The 17,209-nt window shown below is 43.4% G+C and overlaps 1 protein-coding gene across 1 annotated transcript in view; it reads right to left on the bottom strand.

Moving 5' to 3' along the window:
- utrn (utrophin) overlaps positions 1-17,209 on the bottom strand; it is a 301,805-nt gene that overhangs the window by 253,924 nt on the left and 30,672 nt on the right. The window contains 8 exon segments of the mRNA XM_034162029.1: positions 1,134-1,364; positions 5,710-5,870; positions 6,448-6,563; positions 8,227-8,399; positions 8,719-8,811; positions 11,931-12,008; positions 12,706-12,798; positions 13,075-13,136. Of these exon segments, the coding sequence (XP_034017920.1) occupies positions 1,134-1,364; positions 5,710-5,870; positions 6,448-6,563; positions 8,227-8,399; positions 8,719-8,811; positions 11,931-12,008; positions 12,706-12,798; positions 13,075-13,136 (1,007 nt within the window).

Below are 17,209 nucleotides of genomic sequence, written 5' to 3'. Positions count from 1 at the left end.
TAGGGGGTGAGTTTAGCCCCTCCTCCAGTGTAGCCACTTCTGAGAGGGCCTGAAAAAAACACTGGGTGAGCATTTATCATTCACACAACAAATGCTGCTTGGGCTAAAAATATTACCCCGATGGAATACGATCAAACAACTTTCAAGCCGTAGACACTACGAATACCCCATTTAAAGAAGTTCAAACATGACTCAAGATGTTAAGACTATGAATACCCAGAAATTAACGGGTACCATCAATGATTTTGAAAATCGCGATGAAATTTTTAAAAGTTCAACAATGGGATCCCAATTTCCATCTTTATGCAGATGATGGCTGTGACTATTATGTAAACCAAATTTGTTCAAGATTAATAAAGATGGATCAATAAGTTACTATGATGCTTTAAAACGCATCCTGATTTGCTATTCGGGATTAAACAGGAAGGAAAAGCACCATAAGTACGGGCACAAACAGGCTTCATGGCCTATACACGAGTTACTATTTCTTCCAAAATAATCCAAATTTGTCCACGACTTTTTGAGATACTGTATCTTGTTTGCGGACATACAGTCGGCTAGGAAAGGTAATCAGAATCTGTTCTTACGGGTTTCTAAGTGGCCCTGGTCAACTGTAAATTGTTTGAACATTTAGAAAACTAAGGCAAAAAAACAACATTGGTGGATCCCACAAAAAGTATTGTTTTGAATCCGCGTTCACAAGCGTTTCATAATGACATCCATTGTTTCTGATGAGGCTTTGAGGGAGGAACAGAAATAGAACAACAAATCAGGCTGAAACAAATGGAACTGTTTTTTTAGACCTCCTGAAAAGCCTGGTTGTTAGAGGCTTTGGGGTTTTGTTGCTCACCATCTCACTAGCAGCTTTCTGTTTCGACCTGAATTCCAGACATCAGACTACACAAATATTCATATTTCAGCCAGGGGAATCGAGCCAAACCCCCCTCAGCGCTATGGGTAATATACGCCATGATCGCAAACAGAATAGCTGACATTCTTAACATGATCAGGGCCCATATGGAGGTTGGCAACAATTCTGACAAAATAAACTTGTCTTGGTATGAAGTCTCATAATTGGGCTGACACACACTTGCACGTTTGCATGCACGTGTAAACTGCACCTTTCCTCCTACCTCATGTGTGTGGAACTGCTCTTTGACTTCTTCCACATCATTCGACACCTCGTCCTGACTCTGCAGGGCATCCTCGGCCGAGAGCAGCCAGGTCAGCACCTCCTCCAGTGTGGTCTGGTAGCTGTCCAGGTCCACGTCCAGGAGGCCGGAGTCCATCTCCCCCTCTGTCTCCGTTAGCGTGCTGGGAGTCTCTGGCCGTGGGCTGCTGCCTCCTTCCTCCATGTGTACATTCTACAAAAAAAAAAAAAAAAAAAAAAAACACACCGCTGGTTGACCAGTTTGTGAAATAGTTCTTTGAACTCCTATTATGACTGTGACAATGATAACAATCAGTACCTGTGGAGTGACCCTGAAGGCACATTTAACCATTCTCATACCAGCCCACCAAACATGGTGTATTTTTTATCCAGCACCTCGGTAATCCAGTTACCATCAATGGAACTTTGGTGGACATTGTGGACTACTACAAGGACCTGGGAGTCCACATAGACAACAAACTGGACTGGACTGTAAACACAGATGCTGTGTGTAAGAAAGGTCAGAGCCAACTGTAGTTCCTCAGGAGGCTCAGATCTTTCAATGTCTGCAAAAATATGTTGCAGATGTTTTGCCACTTGGTGGTCTACAGCATCATCTTCTATGCTGTTGTGTGCTGGGGTAGCAGGCTGAATGCAGCTGACAAGAACAGACTCAACAAGCTCATCAGGAGAGCTGGCTCTGTTGAGCTAGAGTCTGTGGTGGAGGTGTCGGAGAGGAGGATGCTGAGGAAACTGCTCAGCATCCTGGACAACACCTCCCACCCCCTGCATGCCACAATGATGCCCTATCAGAGCACCTTCAGCCATAGACTGAGACCACCGAGGTGCACCACAGGAGGTCTTTCCTACCTGTGGCAAACTGACTGTATAACTCCTCCCCCTTCTGCAGGATGAACACATAATGAACAGTTATTCACTTACTCAGGGTTATGTGCAATATTGTCAAACATCTTGCGCCAGTGTCTTAAAAAATCATTGTTCACTGTTTTCTGTCACTGATTCAGTACTCTAGCAAAATAATTTCCTTCGGGATAAATAAAGTTGAGCTTATTCTTTTTTCTTTTTTTCTTTTTTTTTACTTTTAGACTTTTATTTATTTCACAGTTTTTACTTCACATTTCAGTTAGTGGATTTGCAGTTACGGAAGCTAGCTTTTAGGTGTTCTGTTGCCACCACTGCTTCAAATAAGCTTGTTGGTCAGCTTCTTTCATTCCCAAAGTTGAGGTCTTGTGGCCACTAAGGTTACCATCTGCTTGTATTTAAAGGGGATATATTTTGCATATTTGTGACACAAAGATGACAAATGCTTGTCACATACACTGGTCCTGAAAAGTCTTAAAGATCTGGATTTGACTGAAATTGAACAGACGTAATGTTGGTGTAGCAAACCTGAGGAAAAGGTCATTTGCTGGAAATAATCTGTGACCTTTGGAATAATTTGGGAGCTGTGATAAAGTCCTTGAAGCTTTTATGAATTAGTGGAGCAGCGGCAGAGAGCGAGCCGCAGCGCAGCCTCGGCCTTTTCATCGGCGTGAACGGCTGTAAAATAGCTGTGGTCTGGCTCAACAGAACACTTTATTATCACCAGATGATTTGCTCCGCTCAAAGCCGCATTCATCACTTTTGCATTTCTGGTACACACAGTGAATTACCATAAATGCTACCGTGCACGCATATAATAAAATACAGCCGGGCAAAATCGAATGGGACCACTTCCTAAAGTGGCTAATACTGACAACAGTCCATAAGAAACAATCAGGTCACTAACAGGGAAACTAATGTGCATGACAATCAAAGAAAACCTACATTTTCTCATCGTGCTAGTAGCTGCATGACGCATTACTTCCTTAATGGACATTAAGTGCGCCAGGAAAAAAAATGCAAAAGGTTTTCCAGCATTCCTTCCAGACCGTGTGAAGCATGTGCCTATGGGTAATAAAATCTTAAGAGATGGTTTCAGGATTTCCAGGCTTCTGACTGAAAAGCTCTTAAAAGAGCTACGCCATGGATGTGGGTGTAAAAACAAGGAACCCAATCAAAGTGTGTAAGGACAAATGGACAAATCACTCGTATAATAATGCGAGCTACCACCTATAATCATTTGAGCCTCTATTTCCCTTCCATCCGTTTACAGCTGTGTTTCTCCAACAAGATGCCACCGTGCTGATTGGCTAATGTCAGAAGGGTGAGTCACGGCTCTGCTTCCTATTTGTCTCCACCCACTGTTCTTTTCGTGATGGAGCAAATGATGCAGACCCTCTTTCTCAAAGCGGGACAGCCTTGTTCTCTGCGTGAGCACACAATAGGGATACTTTGTAGCATTTCTCACGCAGTCTTTGAACTAAAGGCAACTGCAAATATTTTAGCACCTATTAGTGTCTGAGATTTTAAAACAGCTGACCAATAATCGTATGATTGGCAAAAAGCAGTAAGAGCTTATTTATGTCGGTGCTGACAGAGAGACTGAGACAGACGGTGACTGGAAGAGACACGTCTGGCTGTCTGAAGGACGCTGTCACTATTGAAATAATTGGGCAGTAGGGATTGATGAGGATGCAAGGTGTACCCAGACACACAGGGCGTTCTAGTCACTGGGTTTATTTTGGGTTGGTATGCCCCAAGAAACAATTAGTTGCACTTCAACAAGCCCCTCAATTAGACCCCCTGTTTTGGAGCATTATATTTCTCTGTTAAAGTAGAGCAGGAACGCTAAAACAAAGTGAGGTTAAAGCCTTGTCCCCTCATAATTTCAATACCTGCAGGAACAGATCAGAGCCAGAGTCTAGGAACATGTACTAGTGCCTAGGTTCTTGATTGACACCAAGTCCTAGAGACATGTTGTCGATCCACCATATGCCTTAACCCGAAACGGGCGGAACACATTTAAAATTAAACAGTCATCCTTAACACAATTGCAATACACAATAAGTGCAATAAAGTTCATTCGCAAAGAAAAAACGCAAACTGGTGTCCACTGGTGCTGCCTTCTTCTTCCTATTCTCCTTTCACTTTTCATATGCATCAATTCTTTTCTGGTTGAATTTGTCGCAAGTGTTTCGTATCATTGTTCTCCACGCGGGTCGGTCTTCAACGTTCCATTGCCAGCCACCCAGAACTCCTCCGCATTTTAAAGCACTTTTGCAAGTATGCTTGTAACGTAGCTTGGGATGTCCAATGGGGCGAGTACCTTCCGTAAGTTCGCCATACAGTAGAGCTTTCACTGGCCTATTATCGTCCATTCTGGTAGCGTGGCCCAGCCAGCGCAGTCGATTTGTAACAAGTTTGATTTCGATGTCTTCAACACCTGCCCAAGTTAAAACTTCTTCATTACTGATGCAATCATCCCATTTGATTTTCAAAATTCTTCTCAGATGATGCTGCTGAACAGTACGCAGCTCACTAATTTGGTGGTAGTAAAGGGTCCAAGTTTCGCACCCGTAAAGTAGTAAGGGCATCAGACACTGGTTGTAAACTTTGACTTTGGTTGACGGGGTGACTTCGTGTGAGTCAAAAACTCTACTTCGTAATCTTCCATATGCACAAGACACAGCCTGAAATCTTGAAGTTAATTCTTCTTTTATCGAACAGTCATTGGCTACATAACTACCGAGGTGTTGTCGATCCCCATCTCCTGAAACTAGCCCCCTGTCTGTTTCAGCCAGGTGACGTGCGGGGATCCCCTTGGTCACATGGTTCATCCCAGTCTCTCTGAGAAATAATGTGAAATTAAATTCTTCAGTCTTTATTTTCTGGTGGACACTCCAATCCAAAACAGTTTTGATATCATTTCTATACAGAATCTGTCTAAAACATGACTGGTGTTACATGTACTACTTGATCCTGTGATCCAATGCTAACAAGGCTTGGCGCCCACTTTGCTGAACACTGTCAATTTATCACTCACCACCGTACGCGTTTCTGCTAGCTTGGAGGCCGCTGTGATAAAACCACTTCTTAAGAAACCCAGTTTGGAGCTGCGGTCGATGGTAAATTATTGACTTATTTCCAATTTGTCATTCTTTTCCAAAGTTTTGGAAAAAGTGGTTGCTATGCAACTTCTTGTACATTTGTCAAAGAATAATCTTTGTGAGTCTTTACAGTCTGCCTTTAGGGGCACTCACTCAAGCGGTCAATAATTTGGTGGGGATGTGGATGCAGATTCCAAGTCAGGTATTTGTGTTTTTGATTCTAGGTGCAGCCTTTGATACAGTTGATCGCTGTGTTTTGTTGAGCAGAACAGAGAGGAATTTTGTATTTGTTGTCAAGTACTTGTTTGACTGAGATCTTAAGTATCAAGTGGATCAGTGTGTCTTTTTTTATACATCTGAAACATCCAAGGAGAAGTGAGGTGTCCCACAAGGGTCTGTTCTTGTTATTCTCTCTTTATGCAGATTGTTCATAGCTATGGGTTTGACTTTTGTGGTTATGCTGATGATCTGCAGAAGATTCATCCCGCATCAGGTACTGTTCAGCTGGTCCTTGTGTGAGTATTTTCAAAGGATGACATTTTATTTATTTTCTTTAATAACTGATCCTACCTTTGAAGTGAGGCCTGGCTCCTCAGCCTCTACTTTGTATTTGCGCGGCAGGGTCTCCACTTCTCTGATGGCATCCATGCTAACATCTTTGGGCAAGACGGCAAACAGCGAAGTCACATACATGATGATAGACTTTTTATCTGGCAACTGCACCGCCACATCTGAATGAGAGCGAAAGAAAGAGCGAGACAGAGACAGAGAGATAGAGAGAGGGAGGCAGGGGACAAAGCAGAATGAGGGAGATGCAGGAAGATCAGAGATAGAAATTAGTCCCAAGAAAAACAACTGGGAAACTGGGGAACGCATAGTGTACAAGGACAAAAAAAAAAAGCCCAGCATGGCAGATGGAGGGAGATAGCGGTTAGCAGTGACGGGGGATGATTTAGCTGGGAGCCGAGTGACAGCAGGCTGGGGCACGTTGTCCATATTACATCTGTCTTTGACACAGGTCAGGTGTAACTGCCCCTGGGTCATGACAGAACATGAAGTTTATGAATAAAGCTATTTTAAGCACACGCATCTACCTGCAAACATTTTTTTTTTTTTTAGAAACCGCCAGCCAAAGATTACCAAGATAATTGCTCTTCTGTTGGCTTGCCAGAGTGCTAACAGAAAATGAATGCAGGATTTAGAGCTCTTATGCCGACGTTTGAGAATGTGTAACTTTTGGACGACTAACTGCAACCAATCTTTCCATGTACTTCTCTGAAAGACAGGGGAGATTTCTAGCATTGGTACCTTCAGGGTCCAGTAGTCTCTCTATAGCCAGCTGTTCTTTGGCGAGAGTGAATGCATGGTCCAATCGCTCCACGGGGCTCATTCTGACCACCTGCTGCCAGCGGAACACGTTGGGCCTGGACACATACAGAACAGTTACAATAACACTGGCAGAACAGGTGGTTGTGTGGTACAGACCAGGGTTTGATTACAGATGTCACTTGGATTGTCCAAGTCCACCCATTTGTAACTGAGCAACAAACCTGTACCATGATACGAAGGATGCAAATAATTATTTTAAGAAATGATTACCATATTTTCTGGCATATAAGTTGCGGTTTTTTGCTAGTTTGTGAGGCCCTGTGACTTATACTCTGGTGCAATTTATATTCCGAAAATTTACAAGTTTGTTATTAAGAAGAGTGAAGAATGCTGATTTCTACAGAACTTCCCCTAGAATTTGAAGCACTAAACAAAATAAACTCAAAAAAATAAAAGAATAAATATCAGCAATGAAAAAAAATACACTACAACAATGCTCAAAAATCCTAAATTAAAGAGCTGATAATACAGAAATAGGTGCCACTTATAGTCCGGTGCAACTTATATATGGTTTCATATATGAAGTAACAGGAAGACAGAGGACGGGAAGGAGAGGAACAGTAGTAGCCAGTAAACCAGTAGCAAGCAGTATTTCTGGTATTTATAGTTGTATTTGCAAACTGGTTTTCTTTTTTACTTTCACCTTTGATGCTCTGTGTGCTTCTTACCCTGTGTGCTGCTATACAATGCTGCTGGAACCTCAATTTCCCTGAGGGAGCCTTCCCAAGGGATTAATAAATTTCTGTCTAATCTAATCTTGCTCTTCAAGAGGCATTTTTTTTACAGATGCGAATTATTCTCCGGAATATATGGTAGTCAGGTAATTATTTATTCAGTTAATTATGGAATACCTGTAGCATCTTTAATATAATTTTGTGCATGTATGCATTTATTAAATTAAAGTTAGTTTTACCATTCCTTGTTGGCAACTAATTCTGAAATGCATGGAACTACGAGTGTGCTGCTGCATTCAGACACGACTCTTTTCTGATGAGTGTGGTGGGACGTGCCATGAGGTCAGTGGATCTGCAATGTGTGTTCAGTGATCCAGCAAAACCCTGTCCCGGGTTTAAACCAACACTGGCCTTTCTCACAGTTCACAGAGCAGTGTGTATGTGTGCACGTGTGTATGTCTGTGTTTCTAAGAACAAGGGGCCACAAAAATCGGAAACACTACTGATACCGCTTCTTTTTGTGCATACATCGAAATGAGCAAACATCTCAAACGCAACAGCAACATGAAGCAACATTCATATTACAACATCTAGCATGAAAATGGTTGATAATGGAAAATACAGGAGCTCGGTCACTCGGGAGGAGCTCGGAGTCGAGCCGCTGCTCCTCCACATCGAAAGGAGTCAGTTGAGGTGGCTCAGGCATCTTTTCCATATGCCCCCTGGACGCCTCGCTGGAGAGGTGTTCCGGGCACATCCCATTGGGAGGAGGCCCTGGGGAAGACCCAGGACACGCTGGAGGGACTACATCTCTCGGCTGGCTTGGGAACGCCTTGGGGTTCCCCCGGAGGAGCTGGGGGAGGTGTGTGTGGATCGGGAGGTCTGGGCGGCTTTGCTTGAGCTGCTGCCCCCGCGACCCGACTCCGGATAAAGCGGAAGAAAATGGATGGATGGATGGATGGATGGATGGAAAATAGAGTCAAACTGTGGTTATGTTTTCCCACACTGCATGATTCCACTTCACCTGAAGTGGTGCAGGATCCCGTTAAGCGCCAAGCCATCGGACCAGCTCGTGGTGAAGTTGAACACGTTGACTTCAGGGTAAGAACGCGTGCACTGACGTACCCAACTGAGCAAGATCTTCTCGCTGTTGGTCTGCTGCAGGTTGGACATGATGTCCTTCATGACGTCTTTAACCTAAATGCAAAAAAAAAACAAAACATAAAAAAGTAAAAACATGCAGCTCATCTACTCTCCAGAGGATATTCACGGTTTAAATATTAAGTGTCGAGCCTGTATTGTTCTAGTATTATGTCCGGACACACATGCAGCACCCAAACTCGTCACCATTTTGTCTGGAAAAAAAAAACCTTTCCATCATCACCACACATGATCTCTGACACACCAGTGCGCCGTGTGTCCACAACCAGTAAAAACACAAAGAGTTCTGTGTGTATTAATGTAGGATGTGCGTGGAAAGAAGGATATTATCGCCAGAATGTGCATGTGTGCTCACCTGCCAGTGAAGGATAATATTCCAGATGAGACCCAAGGTCAGTTTGTGGTTCCCATCAACAATATCTGTCCCTCCGATGTTCACCAGATCCACCTGAATTACGAGAGGATGACAATGCCACACTTTTCCTCATGGAGCAGAGGCAGGACATAGACTTTTTTCCTCATAGGGTGAAAAAGAAGTCAGCAGGTTAAAGTCGTTGTGTATTGTGCTCTTAAGTTCTTGAGCAGTCCGTTGTTAGAAAGTCATCTTTTGTGGAATCTTTCAAGCTCATCCTCAAAACATATTTGTTTCCTACTGTTTGTTTGTATATGGTTTTATTTTACTTTTCAGTTTGTTGGTCCGTATGACGGATGCGATTTTGGTTTTTTGTTTTTATAAACTGTTCATATGTTTGTTAGATTTTTTTCTATAATTCTTTTTAATCTTGTGGTTTTGCTTTAATATATACGGCGCTGTTAAATTTATGATATTAAAATATGTATTATTAAGTTGCAAATGCAGTTCACTAACCTTCATAATTACAGCAGACGAATTAAAAATAAAGTAAGATTTATGGCGCGTGCATGACCAATCCCACTGGCCTACACAATGGACAATACAGTGATATATTAGAGTTTTGGTTTTCTGGTGCAGTTCCATTTGATTGGCAGTAATATCTATGGAGGGGGCACATAATGTGGAAGGTTACTGACCCCTTAATATCTACTCTAGTCATATTTTGGAAAACGTGAGGACTATATCTTGTTGGTCAAACATCATTCTTGCCTCATTCCTTCAGCTGCAACTGCACGAACCGCAGGATTTACTTTGGAATCTAATGCATTATTGTAGTGACCTTCAGAAACACAGAAATAGCACATTTGTTTTTACATTAAATAATAAAAGCGGTATCCCCCACCACCACCACTTGGCGGACTGTAAAGGCTCGTGGGAACGCTGATATTCAGTTTTGGCTGTTGCCGGAGACACGCCAGCTGGGGGTTGCAGGCAAAGACCCGCCCCGGCTATGCACCACGAGCATGCCCTGTCTCTTATCTCCCACTGCTAAGGTCAAGGCATTAAGACCAACTATTGCACATGGAAAGAAGACGCAGCAGAGAGGAAAAAAAAAAGAAAAACACAGAACGCGCTGTAGATAAAATAACAAACTGAAATGAAAGGTCAGAGTGATTAAATTAAAGCAACGTAACAGAGTCTAATTTGACTCTTTGTTTCCTCTGTGGAGGAGCTCATGTTTTCACTCAAATAAATCTGTCTCTTTGGTCGATTGTCAGCAGATCGGGATCAAGGGACCAATTGTGGCTTTGGCCATTTATATCTGGGCTTTGATCTTTAACTTTAATTTCCTTTATCCTGAGCCTGTTTCACACAGTTGATCTCTGAGTCCGATTCCCTCGACTCAGAAATCAGGATTTCTGAATAGTTGAAAGGTCAAGATCCTACACACACACACACACACACACACACACCATTACCCCAGTTTCTTTGAGCTACTCAGCAATCCTGGTTTCAAATTCTGAATTAAATCTCAAAAGGTCATTAGTGGTTTTTAAGGAGGAGGTAGAAGGTGGGATAGTAGAAGAGTTTATTTATTTATTTATAGTGTGGATCCCCATCAAGAGATTGATTTTGGCTTTGATCATTTATATTTGATTTTTGATCCCAATTCCTCAGATCCAGACTGGTTTTGAAATGTAATCTTAGAAATCAGACAATCTGTATTTTTGATTAGTTCAGTGATTATTAGCATCAAAGACTAGGATTCACCACTTGGTCCTGATACCTTTGATCCTCATTATAATATCAAAACAAAACACAGAGCCAAAAAAAACATAACCTCCTTGGAGAGGATCAAAGTTCAGCAATCAGGATCAAAGATGAGTAATCAGAATTAATGCTCAGCAATTAGGTTTGAAGAATAGTTTCCAAGATTAGCCAACAGAAATGAGCAGGGGTGGGCACAGTTCCGCTAATCCACTAACTGCTAATTAGCGAAGGTAGCTTTTTGTTAGCGGATTGGCTTTTCAGCTAACTTCAAAAACCATCAGTGAACCAATTAGTTTCTGATAAAATTTAGTTCTGATAATGTTTAGAGCACTAACATTTTTTCTACATAGTAATGGTGAAAAACATTTATAAACCCTGTTGGCTCCTGTCTGCTATGTATTTTGCAGCAGTGAGGCAGCTGAGAGGAGCTGAGCTCAACTCCACCTCAGCAGAAGGGGCCTGGCTGCCACACTGCCACAAAAAAATTCATTACCCTTGACAGCATACAGCGGTACAGCCGTGAGGCAGACGTCTTGAAACAGAAAGCAGTTTTGACTTATGGTTTTGATTTATAAATCAAATTAATCCGGACAGAATAATGGAATGGAATGAATGACATGGAATGAGGAATGGAATGAGATTTATTATCATTGTCATTACAAATGCAACAACAACGAGATTACGTTTACACTCCAATTACCTTAGACAAAATACAGCAATTAATCCACAATTATTACTTGGTTACCGTAATAATGGCACACATCAAAATTAAAGACAACACATATACATTTGACATTGGTTATGTGCTCTAAACTTGAAGCAGTCCATCATCCGAATTGAGGCAAAGTGGGTGAGGGCTGCAGCAAACGTGAGTCGTGCCGCCATAATTACATTAATGTAAACTTTTAAAATGTGCAAAGTGAATATATAACACATATCTGTTCATTTTAAAATAATGCACTAATTCTGGAGATTTGAACATTAACACACAGATGCCCAAAGGGATTATGGCTAAACTTAGCCTCTACTCATACTGATTGGTTGACTAATTCTTTCTATGTAAAAACCAACACAAGTGAATGTAAAGTGTGTGTTGGTGTTTACAAATAAATGTGCTTTTGTGAAATATGTCATTTTTTTAATTTGTAAAAGAAAAAAAGGCATTTGCAAAACCGAAAAGTCTGTTAAGTTGTGATTCAGGTCAACACCGTGTGATATAACCGGGGGTCAAAATGCATAGAACACTGCCATCTACTGATTAAAGACATAAGAGGATTATTGGACCGTGGTGGAGATACTCGCTCTCAATAACCCTTGAGATATTATAATGTGTTTGTTAGTGGAATCTGACGCTACACTTGCAATAAAACCTGAAGACAACTTAGCCCCACAACACAACAACCAACGTCATGATACACCAAGTTAGAATTCGGACAACTCACATTATTTTGATGAAGGACTTGAAGAACTTTGTTGACGTTGTTGAGCGCGTGTACTCTGGTGGAGCCTCGCTCTTTGGTCTGAGGAACAAGAAATGCAGCAAAAAATCAGCTGACAGCCTGCTCACAGTACATCAGCCAATCACAAGGCTGCATCAGTCAGTATAAATTAGAAACTGCACAGAGTAACACTGAGATTTAGAGGCGGAAACTTTTAATGAATGGAATATGGAATCAGTATTACACAAATACAACTTAACATCAACTCAAAATAGGGAGTAAATTCAGAGGGCGTCAGTCCATGTTGCGTCTTCCATTACGTCATCATCATTCCACACTGAACAACTTATAGAAAGGTGACGTTGTGAGCCGAGTTTCTCCTTGCTGCACAAAGTCATTTTCAAGATATTGCATAAATCAGGTTTCTGAAACTTGCCCCACACCCCACATATGGGATACCAAAACAGGTGCAGCCTACACTGCAGGAAGACTGAGCATTGCTCACGCTTGCACAAAGATCAGATCATCTAATTTGTGGAAATGTTACAGATCTATGACATATTCTGAAAATCTGAATGAATTAGATAGAACTTTATTAATCCCTCAGACTTCCTCAGGGAAACTGAAGTTACAGCAGTATTGTATAGCAGCACACAGGGTAAGAAGCACATAGAGCATCAAAAGTAAAAGTAAAAAAAAAACAATTTGCAAATATAAATACCAGACATATTGATCGCGACTGGTTTACTGGCTACTACCGTAAATAATACAAACTTACCAGAGTGGTGCCGGTGAGGCCCTCCAGCAGGTCCAACAGCTTCCTTCCATCCCTCAACTCAGAGAACATGTCTTTGATGGTCGTCTTCCCCATCTGATTGGATAAAAACATTATGTTGAATATGCTGAAGGGTTCACATTAATGAAAACATACATGGATGGAAAAATTAAAGGTTATTAAGTCATTTGATTAATTCAATAAGATTAAGATCATTTTTGTCTCAAGTGATCCCCCTCCCAAAACATCTCAAATAGAGCTTTTGTTGAAAAATGCTGGACTTCTTCTTTATTTAGCACATCTTATCCATGATGCTTAGTTTTGGTACACTCCAAACCCCAATATCCAGAAAATTGGTATTTTTGAGATTACCTTGGAGAATTGTGCATTTATCCATTTGGTGAACGTTTTCTTCTGAACTGCATCATGCTCATCTGTGGGTGAGACAAAGAAGGAGGGAGACGGGTGAGCGTGTACTTAAAAAAAAATAAATAAAGTAACCGTTGGCCCTCGATGTTGAGGGCATGAAGGAACGCGGCTCATGCCAAGTCCACTTTTCTGTTCCAGAAACCAACCGACCCTGGTACTCACATATGGGTAACGGCTGCCAGGCTATTATGACTTAAAAGCATCACGATCAATGCGGCCACATCAGAAAAATTACAGGAAATACTAATATAGGAAAAAAAAGGGGACGTCAGATCTCATATTAGGATGGTAGACAAAAAGTGTCACTGTACACGTGCTGCCGGCCTGTTTATGATGTTCCCTGTGCCTCTGAAGCTAATCGCACAAATACTTCACATTCTCTCCTCAGCCGGCTCCCTCGCTGCTCCTCATTTATTCTCTCTCACAAAGCCTCATTGTGCTTCAGTTGCTTTGATGTGCCTGTGCAGAGGCAAGCTCGAACGTACCCTAAAAAAAAAAAATTCTTTCAACGTGTTATTTGGAAAGTATAAGATGGACAGGGATGGTCATCAAAACCAGAAGAGGGTAAGACCAACCTTGTCCTTAGATCTTAAAGTTAAATTTGTGACGCATATCTCATCTTGACGCATGGGTGGCTCTAGCGTAGGGCCTAATGAGGCTGTAGCCCCCCCTGAGAATTTCAGTGGCTTTAACAGAAAGCCACCACAGCATTGACATTTGTCTTTCAAATTCCCACATTGTCATCTTGTTGGGGGTCAATATCCAACCCCCGTCTGCATCATGACACCTGGGTGATGGATCAACTACCGTGTGTTTGTTGGTATATATGGACATTCCCACGTTAAACAAGCCCATGCATAGGCATCTCTCGATCAACCTCACCTCCACATCTACCATCCCAATCCAGGAAACGATTAAGTGACCTCGCCACTGAGGGATTGCCACGACCATGACTGTCAACTTTTTTTCTCAACATCCCAGGCATTCTTTGACTGATTTGGTCCTACAGTGGCTATATCCTGGTACTCACATCAGATGGATTTACGATGTCACCGTTTTGTTTGTTTTGGTATGCTAGCACAATTAAACACAGCTTGTGTCTTGACTCCTGGTCAGACAACTCTGTCTAGGAATCAGAACCTGGTGAAAGTGAAACTCAGAAAGAGTAAATGAGAATGCCACCAATTATTGTGTCAAATTTTGAGTCGATTCATTCCTCTACACAATCACTCTAATCATTTTTTAATTATTCATTCTTTCCAACAGCTACTCAATTTCAAAACAGCTACTGTACAACTCACTCAGGGGGAGGATAAGTAACAGGAAGACAGAGGACGGGAAAGAGAGGAACAGTAGTAGCCAACAAACCAGTATTGGTCAGTATGTCTGGCATTTATATTTATCCATACATCCATCCATTTTCTTCCACTTTACCCAGAGTCGGGTCGCGGGGGCAGCAGCTCAAGCAAAGCCACCCAGACCTCCCAATCCACACACACCTCCCCCAGCTCCTCTGGGGGAACCCAGAGGCATTCCCAAGCCAGCCGAGATACGTAGTCCTTCCAGCGTGTCCTGGGTCTTCCCCGGGGCCTCCTCCCAATGGGACGTGCCTGGAACACCTCTCCAGCGAGGCTTCCAGGGGGCATCCGGAAAAGATGCCCGAGCCACCTCAGCTGGCTCCTTTCGGCGTGAAGGAGCAGCGGCTCGACTCCAAGCTCCTCCCGAGTGACTGAGCTCTTCACCTCAGCCACCCTGCAGAGAAAACTCATCTCGGCCGCTTGTACTCACGATCTCGTTCTTTTGGTCATGAGCCAAATCTCATGACCATAGGTGAGGGTTGGAACGTAGATCGATCCTTCTTCAGCTTGACGGCATCCCTTACTTCCGGCGTCCATCACCGGGTTCGGGGATTGCCGCCGTGACAGGCACCAGAGACCTTGCGACGACAGCTATGAGCGGCCGCGTCGACAATGGAGGTGGAGAACATGGTCCACTCGGACTCCATGTCTCCAACCTCCCCCGGGATCTGGGAGAAGCTCTCCCGGGGGTGGGAGTTGAAGACCTCACTGACACAGCAGTCATTCCCAGCAGACCCTCACGATACGTTTGGGCCTGCCAGGTCTAACTGGCTTCCTCCCCTCCCAGCGGATCCAACTCACCACCAGGTGGTGATCGGTCGACAGCTCAGCCCCTCTCTTCACCCGAGTGTCCGAGACACGTGACCGAAGTTCAGATGATACAACTACAAAGTTGATCATCGACCTCCGGCTCAGGGTGTCCTGGTGCCATGTGCACTTATGGACACGCTTGTGCTTGAACATGGTGTTCGTGATAGAGAAACTGTGACTAGCACAGAAGTCCAACAACTGAACACCACTCAGGTTCAGATTGGGGAGGCCGTGCTTCCTGATCACCCCCCTCCAGGTCTCACTGCCGCCGCTCAGCCTGTAGGCCAAGACAACAGTGAGAGACCTGTCCCCGACCTGAAGGCATAGGGACGTGACCCTCTCATTCACCGGGGTGAACTCCAACACATGGCGACTAATAAGCAATAAGCAATGCTACCCCAGCTCTCTGCCTCTCCCTGTGGGCAACGCCAGAAAAGTGGAGCGTCCAGCCCCTCTCCAGGAGTTGGGTACCAGAGCCAAAGCTGTGAGTGCAGGTGAACCCGACTATCTCTAGTCGGTATCTCTCAACCTCCCGCACAAGCTCAGGCTCCTTCCCCCCCCAGCAAGGTGACGTTCCATGTCCCAACAGCCAGGGGCTGTGAGCGCGGACCGGGCCGTCGGGCCACCCAATCCTCTCTGCACCTGACCCCCATGGCCCCCTGTGCAGGTGGTGAACCCACAGGAGGGCAGGCCCACGTCGCTCTTTCACGCTGAGCCCAGACGGGCACCGTGGGCTAAGGCCCGATCACCAGGCGCTTGCAGGCTTGGCTCCAGGGTGGGGCCCTGGCTCCGCCATACTGGGTAATGTCTCGGTCCTTGATTTTGTACTCGTCATGGAAGCTTCTGAACTGCCCTTAGTCTGACCCGTCACCTAGGACCTGTTTGCCTTAGGAGCCTCTACCAGGGGCACAAAGCCCCCAACAACATAGCTCCTGGAATCATCCGGGTACGCAAACCCCCCCACCATTTATATTTATATTTGTGTATTTATATTTACAAACTTTTTTTTTTTGGCATTCGCTTTTGATACTCTGTGTGCTTCTTACCCTGTGTGCGGTTATACAATGCTGCTGAAACCTCAGTTTCCCTGAGGGAGTCTTCCCAACGTATCAATTAAATTCCACCTAATCTAATAATCTGTTGAAAAATCTTTTTTTTCATATTGCAACATACATTACAAAAACAAATGTTGCAACATTAGTTTTTCCAATATTGTGCAGCCCTACCACCAAGCCCTACCAAGAAAAATAATGTGGAATCATCTCTGTTATGAATTATGTGTAGGCGATGCACAAAGTGTTAAACTTCTACTGTCATTCAAACAGCCACTGGAAGCTTCAGTGACAGGTTTAAAGGTTATGATTACCAACCACTGGAAGGATCACTGTGTTTGTTTGTAGTGTTGAGATGCGTGTGTGTGTGTGTGTGTGCGCACACGTTCGTGCAGCCACTGGTGCAATGAGGAGGAACATAAAAACAAGAATGCACTGACAAAAGGAGGCCAGATATGGGAAGTGGGTGAGGAGGAAAAGGTGAGGGGATGACGTGGAAGAGGGAAAATATTTGAGGAGAAAAAAAAAAGAGAGAAACAGACAATGAAAAATGTATGTATTGAAAACTGACTTTGGAGCGAATACAAGACATTTACAGCAAGGTGATGAAGAGAAGGACACAGGAGACAGTTGTACTAGGGGTCGCCCACAGCTGATAGCAATCAATCAGAGCATATAACTAATGAGTGAGAATGTTCAACGTGTTCTGACAGGGATGGAGACAAGAGAAAGACAACAAAGGTGATAAACTAGAAGTGCGCTCACTACAATAACGGGGTCATATCGAGCAGAATTCCTTTGTCTCCGTCTTTAAGAGTTAATTAAGGTTGGGGTTTTGTGTCAAACATTTTTAAAGTC

Source organism: Thalassophryne amazonica, chromosome 21 (assembly GCF_902500255.1).
Source record: "Thalassophryne amazonica chromosome 21, fThaAma1.1, whole genome shotgun sequence".
In the NCBI taxonomy this organism is placed as follows: domain Eukaryota; kingdom Metazoa; phylum Chordata; class Actinopteri; order Batrachoidiformes; family Batrachoididae; genus Thalassophryne; species Thalassophryne amazonica.
The sequence above is the reverse complement of the archived record's forward strand: the minus strand, read 5'-3'. Positions and strand labels throughout refer to the sequence as shown.